Raw genomic sequence first — 16,702 nt, 5'->3', positions numbered from 1 at the left:
TTGCCGATTCCAGCCTCCTGATTGGCTGGAATCGGCACACGTGACGGGGCGGAGCTACAAGGAGCAGCTCTCCGGCACGAGCGGCCCCATTCGGAAGGGAGAAGACCGGACTGCGCAAGCGCGTCTAATCGGGCGATTAGACGCTGAAATTAGACGGCACCATGGAGACGGGGACGCCAGCAACGGAACAGGTAAGTGAATAACTTCTGTATGGCTCATAATTAATGCACAATGTACATTACAAAGTGCATTAATATGGCCATACAGAAGTGTATAACCCCACTTGCTTTCGCGGGACAACCCCTTTAATTTTGTGGCCGTAGAGTGTAACCCCTCAAGAGTGCGGATTTTTAAAAAATTATTTTCAATTTCACCTCCCCAATTTTAAAAAATCTTGACTCTTATTTTCCTGTCGATGTATACGTCTGATCATTTTTTACGGTGAGACAAGTTGTATTCTGAAATGGTCTTATGTAATGTACCATATAATGTACGGAAAAATAGTTTCAAAATTTCTATTTGCAGTGAATTGAAAAAAAAAACACAATTTCACCATCTTTGTGCAGGTATTGTTTTTACGGCGTACACATTGCAGCAAACATGATCTGATAGTTTGATTCTGTGGCCAGGTACGATTACTAAAATATCCCATTTATTCATTTCGTTTTTCTGCTGTACTGCTTTTAAAAACATAAAATGTCTCTAAAAAATGTATATTTTGTGTCGTCATCTTCTGACCTCCATAATTTTTTTGCGTGGAGACTTTTTGCACGTTTTTTGTATGAAGACGTGTGATCATTTCTAGCATTTTGGAGTACATTCGACTTTTTGAACGGTTTTTATTACATTTTTTTTTCTTGGAGACGAGGCGAGTGCAATTCTGGCAATTGTGTATTTTTTTTTCTCCTGACATTCACCATGTAGGATAAATGCATATTTTTGTTAGATCTGACCTTTACGGACATAGTGGTAAGAAATTTGTTTTAGGGTTTTTTGTTTTGATTTTTTATTATGCGTTCTGAAAAACTGTTTTTTTTTCTGTGTCCTTTATTATTTTATAATAATAAAAAAATCCTTATTTTTTTACTTAGCAGACTTGAACTTGTGTTTGTTTGATCGTTTATACCTTATGCAGCAATACCTAAGTATTGCAATATGTGGTATTTTTGTCACATGCAATACATGCCCATCCTAAGAGACAGAAATACATGGCAGCTCTGGGGCCATGGCAACTAAACGGTAATTCCCAATCTCAATGAGGGGGGGGGGGGGGGTTCATAATCCCTGAAATCTGATTGGAGCATTTAAATGCCACTTTCAAAATTGACAGCGCCATTTGAAGGCTTAACAGGCATGATCAGCATGAGCACTGATTGTAGCTGTTGTCGGCGGGTGTCAGCTTTCAAAAACAGCTGTTTGTAGTGGTATTGGCTGATCCAGCTCAATACAAACCACAGATGATGTACGTGTACACACAAAAACATCAAGGGGTTAAAGTTTGGTCTATTTATGAAATGCTATCTTAAGTAGTCATGGATCTTTGAAATTTCCTGGTATGTCCAAGAGATTGCATAACCTACTACTTAACACAAGTTGTCTAGCAGTTTTATATTATATGTGTTATTAAAATGAACCATGGATGACTTCCAGTAGGAGGCGCCATATTCCAGCCATATGAGTAAGTAAATATTTTTTATGCTCTTACTTTGACTTTAGGGAATTCTCCCACTTCAGCGCTTATTGTGGTATTATAAATACTGATTTCCATCCTCCTGACAAATGAATTATTTTGGTTTCCTCTGTTTTCGCACTTTATGATGACTCTGAATCGTTCCAGGGTGGGATCACTACCAGAGTACTCAGCGAAGACATAGCTGCAGGTGCCTTGGAAGATGTAGGCTTTCCCATCAAAGTTCTGGAAACGAGAATCCCCCTGTGCCAAGCACTGGCCAGTGTAATCTGGTACACACTCTGCATTGTCATCTTGAACTTTACAGGTTTCCTTTAGACGGCACGTCTTAAACTTGCAAGGATCTGGAATCATACAAAAAATGTGTCATAAATTTGATGTTTTTGGTTATAAAATAGAGAATATCATCGCCTCATTATAGGAAATGGAAAATAGTCATCATATAATGCCAATTGTGCCATGTTGGGGGAAGCAATTCCTTGTCCACTCATATGAGTTGTCTTATTTGCAGTGCCTTGTGAAAGTATCCACTCCCTTGGTGTCCTTCCTGTTTTCTTACAATACAACCCGGAATTAAAATGGACTTTAAATTTAGATTTTATGTTCTGTAGCTGACAGAATATCCAAATTGTTACAGTAGAAAGAAAAAAGTACCTAAAAACGAAAAAGTTGTGTGTACATATATATTCATCCCCTTTGTTATAAAACTCCCATATAAGGTCTGGCCGGCCAATGAACTCCACGAGTCACATTATTAGCTGAATAAGGCCTCTTTCACATGACCGTATGCGTTTTACCGCTCAGCCGTACGCCGCTAAAAATCGCATGAATGAAGAATAGCCGCGATCAAGTCCTGATTTTAATTTGCGTTTTCTTATCCATTCACATGGGCGGCTGCGGTGTATCGGCAAAAATATACGCTGCATTGCGGAAATCGCTCGGTCGGCAGAAATTCTCGGCTTGACGTCTAATGGTTAAATAGAGCCAGGTGTAATCTCTCCCCAGCGTTGATGCCGGAATACCCCCTCCAACTCCTTTTTTATCAGCTCCCTGCCTATGGGAGCCCCCAGCGTATCTCATCAAAAGCTAGGGCAAGACCTAACCTTCCACGCGCCGTATAAAATCAGTCGATGTTTTTAGTCCCCGATTTCCTATTTTTCCAAGCTCAATTTTTTTATGCACCTAAAAATCGTTCGTCTGAATGAATACATTGGATTCCAATGCTTCATGGTTGTGATTTTCTGACAAGGCTAAATTAGCCACCTATATATGGTTGCGTAAATAAGGCCTAAGGCTGCTTTCAGACCCACATAAAGGCACAATTCAGGGTTTGTGTCTTGCTGCTCCGTTTTTGGTAGAGAGAAATTGAAAAAAAAAAAAGAAAAAATGGATCCGTTTTTTCCCCCCATTGATTTCCATGGGATTTTAAAAAAAATGAAAGCAGATGGAAAGGCTCCAGTTTGCTTCCATTCCATTAGGCTTCCGTTTTTCTGGATAGAAAAATAACGTTGCAATAAAAAATAGAAATCTAGCAAAGCGGAAGCAAACTGAAGCTTTTCTCTTTTTCTGAAACCCCAAATGGATTCATTTTTTTCCATTTTATTTTAGTTTCTCTCCACCAAAAATGGAGCAGAGAGACGGAAACCCTGAACTGAGCCCTAACACAGGTATAAACGTAGCCTAAGGTCCCCCTGTGCACAATGAAAGTGTCACATGATCTGTCACATGACGTCAGCATAGGGCTATGTTCACACAGGGCAGATTTACCACGGATTTTATGCATGGACACTACGTAAGGCAATTCCACAGCATCTATAGTAGCAGCAAAGTAGATAAGATTTTCACTCTGCAGAAAAAATGCACTGTGGAAATTGACTCGAGGAACAGATTTCAGATCTACATGCCAATTATAGCACCAGGTTTGTGATGTGGATTCCACATCTTCAAATGAAGGCAGGAATTCTGTACCAAATCTCACATCTAAAGTTGCTTCACAATTGGTGTGCTTTTTGGTGCAGAGTTTGTGCTGCGGATGTTCTGTAGAATGTCCGCTGCAGACCGTCCACAGTAAATTAACGCCATGTGAACACAGCCTAAATACTCCTGTTCTGAGAGGCCGGTGAGTCTGCAACATGATAACCAAGGAGCTCTCCAAACAGGACAGAAACGATGTTGTGGAGAAGTATAGATCAGGAACATCTCTACGATCCCTATTACATCCATTGTAACAACATGAAAATAGAAGGTCGCCCACCAGAACCCACCAACCGGGCAAGGAACAACAAAGACACTAGCGGTAACTCTGAAGGAGCGCTAAAGATCCAGATCGGAAATTGAAGTCCCTGTTCATAGGACCACTACAAGCTGTACACTCCGCAGAATGGGGCTTTATGGAAGAACGACCACAAAAGGTCACTTTTAAAACAAGAAACATCAGAAATACATTCGGAGCTCACCAAACGGAATGTGACCAACTCCCAAACACATGGAAGATGGTTCTCTGCTCAGATGAGACCATCATGCGAAATGCAATGTGTGGTGCAAACCCAACACTTCCCATCACCCTAAAAACACAATTCACACAGTGAAGCATGGTGGTGGCATCATCATGGGGAGAAAACCAGTCAGCATGAAGGAAAAATGGATGGCAGAAAATGCAGGACAAGTCTGGAGGTAAAACAATCATCTAACAAAGTTGTGAGACTGGGATGGAGGTTTACCTTACAGCAGGAAAGGGCTCTAAAAATACTGGTAAAGCTATACTAGAAGGTGTAAGGGGTGAACCTGGAAATGTCTTGGAAATGTCATTGGCCTCAATGCAATGGAGAATCTGTGGCTGATCTGATGGCTGCTGGACACCAACGCAACAAGCTAATTGGATGGAAATGGAGAAATGTTGCCTGGTAAAATAGGCTTGAATCTCTGTGTGTAGATATGATGAGCTAATAGAGACATTCGCTAAGAGAAATAGTGGATTTGCAAAGTATTGTGTTCCAGTGTGGTTAATAGTTATGCACATTAAAGTCTTCTTTTTTTGTCTTAATTATTGTTAGTGTGACATTAAAAAAATTGGAGCACCTTCAAAGTGGTCGGTGTTACATCCATGCAGGGCTTATCGTATATAGCCTACACAGCAGTAAATATAATGTTCTAACTGGAGGGATATACACATAATATACTAATGTGGACAACACAAAATATATATCATAAAACCAAATGTGGAAAAAGGAAAATCTGACCCTAACCTACTAATGGAAGAGAGCCATGCCTAGAGTCCACCAGCTGTCAGATGGGTTTTCAATGAAGATTTCAGACAGCAAGTCAGAACAGACTGAGGCAGGAGTATAGTGGGCACCATCTGAGAGGAGAAACTGGAATACATATATATAGACAAATGGCATTTGACCATCTGAGCAGTCACACCTCCCAGTCAATGAATCCACCCATAGACAACAGGAGATGTGCCACTGTTGGTGCCCAACACCGACATTGCAGCAGTCACTGGTATGAGGATGACCCGGGCTGGGGCTGATGGCATGACATCACCCAGGACCCAATCCTCACTCTGCAGTCGGCGCTATGACAGTTGGCATGTGGTGTAACTCACATGGTAAAAACCCACAAAAATCCACTTTAATCCACTCTAATGCCAGGTTGTAATGCAGCACAATAAGGGGATTAAAACTTTTGCAAAGCACCATATCTATAACTTTCCTATAATCTAGAACTTCCATCACCTCTCAGGCCAACCTACTATAAAGCCCACAAATCCCTAACTGCCCTTACCTGTACTGACACAAGACCTCACACCATCCAGAAGCTGACATGTCTCGTCTTCAGCACAAGTCCAGTTTTGACAGGTAAGCCCCTCCTCGGGATGACAAGTACAGACCTGAGTGCAGTTCTCATTCTGCACACTTTCATTTATCTAGAAACATAAAAGAACAGATTTTATGCTACACAATGATGACCTGTTTTATAAAGCAGAGTGTCATTTTATCCTCTTGGTTCACCAACCATATCCTTGAGTATAACGTTATATCTCCATATCTCACCTTTAGATATCTTCCATTTTTCATTACGCATCCACAATGGTTCATTGTCACACATTGGTTGCCATCAGCTACATATTCGGGATCGCACTCACATCCTTCATAACATCTCTTGGTGCAATAGGTTGGAGCCATGAGGTCATAGCAGTGGTAACCACAGGTCTGGGCACACAGAGAGTACGTACTGTTGTCTGGACATGTGAATGCTGGGAGGAGAATACAATATATGAAGTTGGAAAAGTTACATCACACACCAAAGCCTAAGTGCTGGTGGAACATAATGAACATGTATCTTCTTGTGTCTCGGTCATCTCTACACACATGGATGATCATGAAGTAAATTCGATTTTCTTCATTGTGTGGACCAGAGATGGAAGATCTCAATGAAAACAATGAAGATGTTCAACTCTGGCACTCTAAATCTCGAGAATGTTTGTTGGAAATAGACCATGTGAACACATTACATAGAGCCCAAGCCTTTAGCAATATGGCATCAGAGGGATATTTCTTGTATACTTAAATATCACCCATTGAACAATCATATGGATGTATGAAGGGGTGACGTGAAGTAACAAAATGTTCGACTATTCAGTTCACCTGTTGATAAAGTAAGTACATTACTACGTAACTGGGGTAACTGCCCTGACAAGAATGAACCTGCTCTGGAACCTCTCCCTGAATAATCCTATTCTAATAGCGATACAGAATAATATATAACAGTTGATAAAATAACAGGAGAGAAACACTGAAGTTTATAATACACAATGTTCCAGTAGTGGATGATCTAGAACAAATCATCAACTAGCCATAAATCTCTATACGTCTCTCTAATAGAAACTGTTATTTCTTATCTTGTATCGCTATTGGGGTTTTCCAGAGAGAGGTTTGAGAGTGGATCGTCCTTGTCAGAGAGGATACTCCTCTTAGGTAGTAATGTACTAGAACAATAAAAGGGCTTTTTTTCTATTCTCTTTTTTTAATTTAATCAATAACAATTATATTTTATCAGAAACTGGTTCCTTTTGAGGTGATTTTGATTATATGTTTGACACAATAAAGCAATTTTTTTTACTAGTAGTGTATACTGCACATTTTTGGGCTTGGTAGCATATGTTTATGTGCAGCCCTTACTGTGTGTTAATTGGGATCCTTATCGCACTTATTGCATTATGCTTTGGGTATTATGTCACAATTTGGGGTATTTGAATGGAAAGAGTAGTTGTGTACGGATTATAAATGGCATACACTGTAGTTATAGTCCCAGGAATTGGCTCTTGGGGATCACAATTGGAGTATAGTAAGAAATTAGAATAAAGTTTCATTTCTTTAGGAGCAATTAACATGGAGCATAACTTACGGCAGCCAGCAATATCTCTCCAAGGTTGAACAATGACTCCTTTCTCTTGGCACAATGCTGTGTAGGCTTGTAGGCTGGCACACAGGTTCTCCTGACCACCACGTCCATTACAAATATCAAATACACAGCTCTTGATATATCTGTCTGGAGATACCTTTGCATGGCAGTCCTTAAATGGACCTTTAGGATCTGCAATCATTCCACATTTGGTGGGAGAACTGGCTTCAGCCGTTGCAGCTTCACTGCAATTAGGACATTGACTACCAGAACATCCTCTGCACGTCGATCCATCTCTGGCCACTGTCCAGGACTCAGCGAACAATGACAGATCAGTGACAACAGTGCCATTTGGAAGACGGAAATCATTTGCAGTGTCCTTATTGAAATCACCACATAGACCTTTGGTTTGTCCAGCATATGAGCTAGGTACCCAGACTGAAACAAAGTACTGCCCGTCGTTTAACACCGTAATACCATATATGGTTTGAATAATTACATTATTTCCTTCTTGGTTTACCCAGAATTCCCGTGTTGGAGATCTACAAGGGACATTATACTGCTCTTGGTTGACCTGAGATTAAACAAAAAAGAATAATGTAAATTTATAAATTTAATGAGGCAATTCAAGTATTTTCAATAGTTGGTCATATCGTCAATGAAATGGCCCATCTAACCTCAATGCTCCAGGTTCTTCCTCTCTTCAAGTGTATGACATGGTTTCCTATGGTCACTGTGACTGATTTGGTGACGGCTACATTTCCATATGGCTCATTTTTCACTGTGACTATAAAGGTGACTTTCTCTGTACTCAAACTGAAAAGGATGTAGCTACAGGTGTCCTGCATATCATAGTAGCGTTTATCAAAGGTGATATAGTGGGAATTTCCCCAAGCTATACACTGGCCAAACTCTTTTGCATGGCAGCCCAAGATGCCATCCACCACTTTGCACTCTTCATTGATGCCACAAGTATTGGCCTGGCAGCTGGTTTTGCCATTCTTCCCACATGTACATTTCTCCTGGCACAGATCATTTGAGAAGAATTCTTGACCGCTCTTATAATACATATTTTTATATTCACAGCCGCACTCCGCCATAGGCACACACTCATCTCCACTCCACATGAAGCCATCATTACAGTAACAGCCTTCAGTGTAGGACTTAACACAGGTTTGTGGAGTTGTAAGACCAAAACAGGTGACGGGACATCCATCTCCGAGGAGTTTGTAATGACTGTTCACCGGGCAGGACAATTCTGAAAAGATAAATGTGGACTCGTAAGTACAGCAAATTCAATCTCAAACAAGGCCACAAATATGAGGGTAAACGTCTGTATCTGGATTTGCTGACAATTACAGTCCTTGTATTATTCCTACAGAGAGACGTCTGATAATTTTGGCACTAATAATATCTGAGTTAAAGGGCACCTTTCTTTGTACTGTTGTATCTGGTCTTATAGTCCACAGGGGTCAGGTACAAGATATCACACAATCTAGTCAGGTCTAGCATGGTCCTCCACTTTCTTATACAGGTGTGCAGATTTTCCTAACTGTCTGGAAGAAGGATACGCCTTTGTGCAGTCCGGGAAGGCCACATTACTCAGGGACCACTCTCCTCCATGATGGAGACACTACAGAGACTCATCCCTGTTGCTCCAGCAGACTGTTTGAACACACCCAATTTGCACTTTTTGGCACAGCACACACTCCACAAACTCCCCCATTCCCACCAACGCCAACCTCTTATCCCCTCACATATAGCTCCTTTCTTCATTCTTCACAAAAAACATCCATCTCCACCAGTACGATGACCACTTGTTTCAGCCTTTCAAGTGACCACTGTACTGGGCAGAGACCCTTTCACACCCCACACCCCGCCAGTGCCTGTTAGACATAAAGAATTCTAAGCATTTACAATTGGTTTCACACTGATACCCCACCCCCTAATAACTACAACTGGGGGGGCGGGCATTCCTTCACCTCCCCTGCAGGCATTGTGTCACTAATCTTTATAGATCAGGAAAAAGGCTGAACTCAGGGAATGCACATCATTCAGGTACAGAAGGACAATACTTACCACAGAAAGATGGCGTCCTCCATTCCTTGATCATAGAACCATTTCTTTGACATTCAGAAACATAAGCTGCAATGGTGTTACAGACAACAGATTGACGACCCTTGAAAGCACAAGCATCAAATAAACAGTCTTCGAAGAAAGTAGTTGGATCAATAGCATCATGGCATTGACTGAAGGGTCCATTAGGTTTGGTGAGAAGTCCACAGTACTTGTCACTCTTATAAGGTTCCTTATCGGCCTCACTGCATTTGGGACAACCTGGACATTTTGTTGTACATCCGTCTACTTCTCCGACCTTCCAATGATTTCCAAATTCTTCTGCACTTTTGGCTTCAACACCATCTTTTATGTTGAAGTCATCACTGGGGTCTCCATTGTTGTTTCCACATAAACCATTGACAGCCCCCATGTAGGTGCTGGGGAGTCTGACAGTTGCATAACTTATTCCATCAAAACTCATCCACAAGTCAAAATCTGTCTTGACGATGACATGAGCTCCTGATTTGTAGCATATGATCTTTGAGTCAAGAATGCAGGGAAGATTCAATAGACGTCCATTGACCTGTGAGAAAATGAGACAACAGAAATAGTTGTTATTGATATAATATACCAAAGGCAATGGAATCTGTACAGCAGCACTCGGAGTCCCTAAGGTTCTGAATTAAGGTAAATTCATGCATGATGGCATATTTGTTGCAGGAAGTTCTGCAGTGGAAAACTGCAGAAAATCGCCACCAAATGGTTATTATTGGTTTCTCATTTAATGGTTTTACATGAGAATATTCTATATGGGGATCATTGTGTGTGAGTGAAGTCCAAATTGTGTGAACAGCCCTGGGCCTGTGGTCTCCTTACTCCACCACACCTCTAGTATTTCTTACCTTGATCTGTTGTGGGTGGGCTGTACTCATGGTTATTGTCATGCCGTGGACCTCCATTGTGACCTCTTTGGTGAAGGACACGGCTTTACTACCCCTGTGCTCGTTCCAAACCTTGATTATGAAATAGGGCAGTGATGAGTTCTGTGATATGCTAGCGACCAGCTGGTAGATACAAGTGCCCATAAAATCCATTTTCTTCTTATCGAACATTATGTAATGGGGATCGCCAGAGGATATGCAGGTGGAGTATGTTTTGGGATAACAGCCTCGTACACCATTGACAATCTGGCATGTTTCACTGTTTTTGCACCTGGTTGACTGGCAGACAACCTGGGCCCGGTCTGGATCACATTTACACGTTGCGCTGCATTTCTCGTTGTTCCAGGACTGGTGAGGCTCGTAATATCTGCCATTATGTTGGCATCCGCAGCTTGTGACCGGCACACATCTGTCACCACTGAGGACCAGGTTGTCATTGCATTCACATGTTTCTACACAGGGTCTTCTGCATTTTGCTGGGGCACCTTTGTCAGTACAAGTGGCTGGACAAGCGTTTCCACAGGCGTTATAGTGGCTGTTCGGATCTTCACATGTTTTTGCTATAAAACATGAAATAAAATGATAGAATTAATAAAGGCTAAAAGAAGAGAGCAAAATCTGAAAAATAATTCCCATAAGTATGGAGTCCACGGATTCAAAGACAGTCAGCTCTGCTACCTCTGTGTAGTATAGGCATGTCATTTTGACAAGTCTATCCGTATACCCCGCTGTGAAAACGTAAGGGGGCTATCAATGTCTTCTCAGATGGAAGCCGCCTTGTCTGCCAATGTCTGGTGCAAGCGGAAGGCAGCCACTCGCTTTCCCTGCGAGTGACTTGTATTTTTCACTGGTACCGTTTAAAGAATCATATAATTTACTGGAAAAAATGTTTTAATTTTTAAATGAGGTGAAACTAAAAAAAGAAAACATGATTTTGACATTTTTGTTGGGGACTTCATTTTACTGTGGATACACTGCAGGAAAATTACATGACTTTGTTCTGTGGGTCTGGGCGACTACGACAGTAGCAAAATTATTTCGTTTTTTCATGCTGCACTACTTTTAAAAAATAAAATATCTAAATAATCCGCCATCTTCTGACTGCCGCAGCCTTTTTATCTTTTGTTTGATAGTGTTCTATGAGGGTTTGCTGGCTGCGGAACGACCTGCGGTTTTTATTTGCACCGTATTGGAGTACATACGTCTGTTTGATCCCTTTTTAGTAAATTGTTTTCTTGGAGACCAAAAGATGTGAAATTCCGGCATTGTGTGTTTTTTTATTTTTCTTCCGTGTGGGATAAAAAAAATGCATTATTTTGATAGACTGGTCTTTTTCAGATACAGCAATACGAAATATGTTTAGGGATTTTTTTTTGTTTCAACTTTTTGCTATGGACAATAATAAAAAAGTTTATTTTTCACAAACTTTTTACTTTTCTTTGTTCTCCTCATTGGGGAACTTGAATGCAATCATTTTGTCGCTTATACTAAATACTGCAATACTTCAGTATTGCAATATATGATATTTCTGCCCGCAATCTATTAGGATGGGCCACAGACTTGTCCAAATAGGCAGAAATACATGGCAGGCCTAAACGGCTTTAGAAGACCCTAGTCTGCCATGAAAACTGCAAAGCATCTTGGGATCTCAACGCAAAGGGGCAGTTCGGGACACCCGAACTCTGACCAGGGCTTTTAAATGCCACTGTCAGAATTGACAGTGACATTTAAAGGTTTACCAGCTACATCAGGATGAGCACCGATCATGGTTGTTTCCGGTGGATGTCAGATGTCAGAGATCTGACATCCAGTTCCCAATGTGTATGAAGCAAGATAAGCTCCTGCTCTGTACACACCAAGACACCAGAGGGCCTATATGTACACACAAAAGTGTCAAGGGGTCAATACTAGCTAAACCCAACACCAACAGCTTTATTAAATCTGTCTAGACTCTACAAGTATTGATTTTAGATAAGTGTATTGTCCTTACGGCAATCAACAGGTGTTCTCCAGTCATAGATCTTAATTCCTTGACTCAGGCATGTGCTCGCGTATGACTCCAGAGCTTGACAAAGCATGACTTTAGCTCCATCGTTCATGCAGACATCATAGAGACAACCATCAAAGAACTTATCTGGACTGACTTTGGAGATACAGTCTCGGAAAGGTCCGTCCGTTTTGAACAGGATGCCACAACTATCTTCTCCCCCATAAAGTTTCTTCTTGCTTTCCTCACAGGTTGGACATTCGCCCGGACAAGAGTCGAAGCAGAATGGATCTCGGTCGTAGACTTTCCATGAAGCAGCCCAGTCTACGATGGAGGTGGCCAGAGTTCCATTGGGCAATTTGTGATCATCATTCGGATCTTGGTTGAAGTTTCCACAGAGACCAGACAGAACATTATAGTAACTACTGGGAAGTGTTACTGTGGTACGCATATTCCAGTCAAAAGTTGCGGTTATACCAGCTGCAGTATCCACAACTGCTGTCAATCCGCTACGAACTATTTTGATTTTACCATCAGACACAGTTGCAGGCAAATTTGTTAGTTCGCCATCAACCTGCAAGAAAAACAGAGCAATAAGAAAAACGCCTATACCTGTCTAAAACTCACTTCATAAATTAAATGCCCCCTACACGTGACTTATCAGGATTCTCCCCATTGGGGAACCTCTTCTTTCATGAAGGGAGGAGGTAGATTTGGATTGCGGATTATGGCCTACTGGAAACTCTTCCTCATTTAAAGGGGTTGTGGAACTCCTAGCCGTTTTGCTTCAGGAAGCAAACAGCTCTGCACATTGCTCAGTGGCCCAGGTTGGAATTGCAGGCTGAGTCCCATTCACTTAAATAGGACTTACATAGGACTTCAGTACCCACCCCGGCCACTGCACAATATATGGAGCTGTTTGCTTCCTGCAGAAAAACAGCTAGAAGTGGGAAAATACCTTTAAGGCCCTGTTAACATAATATTACCACTTATGTATAGGGTTTCCATCATGGTTTATGTCCTAAATCCCAAAAGCGGGGTCGGAACAGAAACCCTAGACGTAAGTCATCTCTGCAATTGTACAAATCTCTTGATGGTGGTGAACCACATGATTCATATCTTTTGAGCGATAATCATTGTTTGCATTTACACGGCAAGATGATCGCTCAAAATTCGCTCAAACGGCAGTTTCAGAGACAGTTTTGAGTGTTCACTTTGCATAATCTGTTAAGTAGCAAATTAGCTACTTAACAGCTTATTAGTGTGTAAATGAAGCTCACGCTGTATACAGAAGACAAGTGGGGCCATTTGTCTTCTGTATACAGCTGTTCTCTTCTCGGAGTACACAGCTGGTATGCAGCTGAGCACTCCAAGCTGCCGGGTATGCAGAAGACAAGCAGGACCGCTTGTCTTCTGTATACAACTGTTTTCTTCTCGGAGCGCACAGCTGGTATACAACTGAGCGCTCCGAGCAGGGTATGCAGAAGAGAAGTTGGACCGCTTGTTCTCCAAGCAGGATACCAGCTGAAATAACAGTATCAGCTGTATCCCAGGCTGATAGCTGACTTTTAGCAAGCTAAAAGGCAGCAAAAACTGCACGATGGACGCGCGTTTAGACACAGAATTATCGCTCAAAATATGGAAGATAAGCATATTTTGAGTGATAATCGTTGTGTCTAAATGGGCCTTTCGACTTCATTACGAGCATTGAAGAAGAGTCAACCTCCAACTTTAAAGTATAATTTCTTTGGCTTGTTAATTATGCATTTCCACAACGTACTCGAACTAGAGGGAATTCTCCAACTTCCATACTGATTTTAATGCCATACATATTCACTTCCGTCTTCCTGACATATGAGGCAGCTGTAGTTCCTCTGTTGTCATTCTTTATGATGATCTGGTATGGTTCCAGGGTGGTATCGCTACCAGCGTACTGTGTGAGAACATAACTGCAGGTGCCTTGGAAGTCAAAGTTTTTGCCATCAAGTGACCCAAAGTGAGGATCTCCCCATGCCAAGCAAGTGCCTGTGAAATCCGGTGCACACACTGCCTTCTGCTCTTGGACTTCGCAGGTCTCCTTCGGATGACAAGTTTTCATCTTGCAAGGGTCTAAAAGTTACCAAAAAAACAGATTGAGTGTACAATGACTAATAACAGGGCTATATAAATCGTCAAGGGAGACTAATGAACAAAGACAATTTGCAAAGTCAATCAGCTGCTACTAAAGTCAGCAGGAACCCGTCTTGTATTAAAACAGGCCTGCATTCATTTTCCACCCACGACTATTCTACTGAAGGGCACCTCAGTGTACGGCTTAGGACAAACAGAAGATAAGAGGTGAAATATACTTAGTGCTGTAGTATACATGAATGTAGTCAGTTTATGTAGATTTATTTATCTCAGACATGCTGAGTGATCCCCGAAATATAGATCTAGTAACCATCAACATGACTAGCGCGGTGTGATACCTGCAATGTATTTAAACTGAGTTAGGTTATCATAGCATGCTACATGTCAAGTTAAAGTCTGCTACATTTGTACTTCATGTAACAATGTATTCAGGATACAATTTTAGTATTAAACCAATTGATCAATCTCACCTTTCTTGACACAAGTCCTAACACCACCATAAACGTCACAATTTTCATCCTTGGCACAGCTCATCGGACGACAGCTCATTCCAGCTGCTCCTTTACAAGTACATTCCTGACTGCAGTCATCACTCATCACAATGTCATTAGCCTAGAAAAGAAAACACATCTGTATCTATTCCATATCTATCTATCTATCTATCTATCTCATATCTAAGCAAAAGCAGAGCAGCACAACCAGCCGTCCAAATCAATACTTCTTTATTGATCTATTTGCAAAGCAGAGTAGCATAGAGCAGCAACGTTTCAACTCCCTCTGGAGTCTTTGTCAAGCTTGACAAAGACGATAGAGGGAGTTGAAACGTTGCTGCTCTATGCTACTCTGTTTTGCATATGGATCAATAAAAAAGTACTATTTTGGACGGCTGGTTGTGCTGCTCTGCTTTTGCTTTGACTTGATGGACTCTGCAGTCCCAGAAGTCGGGACTTTCTGAGCTTTGCACACCATATCCACGCCTCGCATAAATAGGTGTATTCCATAGGAGTGCTGCTGCCTTCATATTTTTTGCAGGTCTATCTCTCGTGTCTATCCATCTCATATATATCTATCTATTGTTACCATGAGGCCAGTCAGGTACCACGGGTGGCCGTGCGTGCATGTGCCTGTTATGAGAGACGCAAGCGCTCTACCTCTGTGAGTTATAGTGTTTGGCTGGGAGCTCCAGTTAGCTAGCTTGATTGGTCTCCGCCCAAGGGGCGGATACTCCTGAATATAGTCTGGCAGCTGCTGATAGCAGTTATTGGTTCCGTTCCCTGTGGCTGACTTAGGTCCTGTTCCAGTGAAAGTTACCTTGCTTGATTCAGCTCTGCCTGTGTTCTGTTGTTTTCCTGTCATGCTGGTTTATTCTGCCTAGCCTGTCGGTTCTAGTAAGTTGTCATCTGCATAGGTACGGCGGTTCCTTCCTGTCCTGCCACTAGGCAGCGTAGGGTCAGTGTTGGCGGCCTGGACCTGTCCACCTTTGGGGCTACCTCCAGGAAGTGATATTGGCATGGGTGAGGGTCAGGGAGTCCTGCGCCGTGCGTACCTGTGCACCCTACTAGTACTGTAACATAATAACTGGCCCCAAAAATATTTTCCTGCAGTTTTTTGAGGTGGGATTCACAGTGTGAATTAGGTCCTACAATATGATAGCCGGTCAGATTCGTGACCTGGCCGGGATGGTTCAGGACCTGTCGGGGCGTCATAGCCATCATGAGCAGCGGTTGGTCATGCCCGCTGATCCAGTACCTGAACCTAAATGCCCATTACCCAAGGTGTTCTTAGGGGACCGGAAAAATTTCCTGGTCTTCCAGGAGGCTTGTAAGTTGTTTTTTCACTTGCGGTCTCGTTCTTCTGGGTCCGATCCCCAACGAGTGGGAATTGTTATGTCTCTGCTCAGAGAAGGGCCTCAGTCATGGGCCTATTCTTTACCGGTTGATTCTGCTTGTTTGCAGTTGGTAGACTCTTTTTTCATTGAGCTTGGGAATATTTTTGATGAACCCGATCATGCAGGTTATGCAGTCGTAAGCTGTTGGCTCTACACCAGGGGCGCCAGTCGGCAGAAGGATATTGTTCTAGTTTCAGGTAGTATTCAGGTGAATCTGCATGGAACGACTGTGCATTCAAAGATTTGTTTTTGGTAGGCCTGCCTGATGCAGTAAAAGATCTGTTGCTGTCCCATCCGTCACCCTCTACTTTGAATCAAGCTATGGAATTGGCAGTCAGAGCTGATCGTAGACTCAGGTCTAGAAGGGAAGCTAAGCTAGAGTACCATCAAGAACATGGTGCTAAGTCTCTGGTGACTTCTACAGCCTGTACCCCATTGTCAACCCCCAGAGCTGATGGTATGGAAGTGGACTGGTTAAGTCCTGAAGAACAGAGGCGGTTCCGGGTTTCAAACCAACTCTGTTTCTACTCCGGCAAGGCTGGTCATCGCATCGCGTCCTGCCAGGAAAGGCGGATACGGAAGCAGCAGGAAAAGTTTAGCTC

At 42.2% G+C, this 16,702-nt stretch overlaps 1 protein-coding gene across 1 annotated transcript in view; it reads right to left on the bottom strand.

Moving 5' to 3' along the window:
* The window catches only part of LOC136633504 (IgGFc-binding protein-like), a 34,322-nt gene that overhangs the window by 16,010 nt on the left and 1,610 nt on the right, over positions 1–16,702 (bottom strand). The window contains exons 3-12 of the mRNA XM_066609265.1: positions 14,683–14,824; positions 13,863–14,191; positions 12,086–12,656; positions 10,057–10,655; positions 9,176–9,737; positions 7,774–8,354; positions 7,100–7,670; positions 5,746–5,948; positions 5,477–5,618; positions 1,706–2,034 (exon numbers count right to left, since the gene is read on the bottom strand). Of these exons, the coding sequence (XP_066465362.1) occupies positions 1,706–2,034; positions 5,477–5,618; positions 5,746–5,948; positions 7,100–7,670; positions 7,774–8,354; positions 9,176–9,737; positions 10,057–10,655; positions 12,086–12,656; positions 13,863–14,191; positions 14,683–14,824 (4,029 nt within the window). The remainder of the gene's footprint in view (positions 1–1,705; positions 2,035–5,476; positions 5,619–5,745; positions 5,949–7,099; positions 7,671–7,773; positions 8,355–9,175; positions 9,738–10,056; positions 10,656–12,085; positions 12,657–13,862; positions 14,192–14,682; positions 14,825–16,702) is intronic.

Source organism: Eleutherodactylus coqui, chromosome 6 (genome assembly GCF_035609145.1).
Source record: "Eleutherodactylus coqui strain aEleCoq1 chromosome 6, aEleCoq1.hap1, whole genome shotgun sequence".
Classification (NCBI taxonomy): domain Eukaryota; kingdom Metazoa; phylum Chordata; class Amphibia; order Anura; family Eleutherodactylidae; genus Eleutherodactylus; species Eleutherodactylus coqui.
This window is presented reverse-complemented; position numbering and strand designations above follow the sequence as displayed.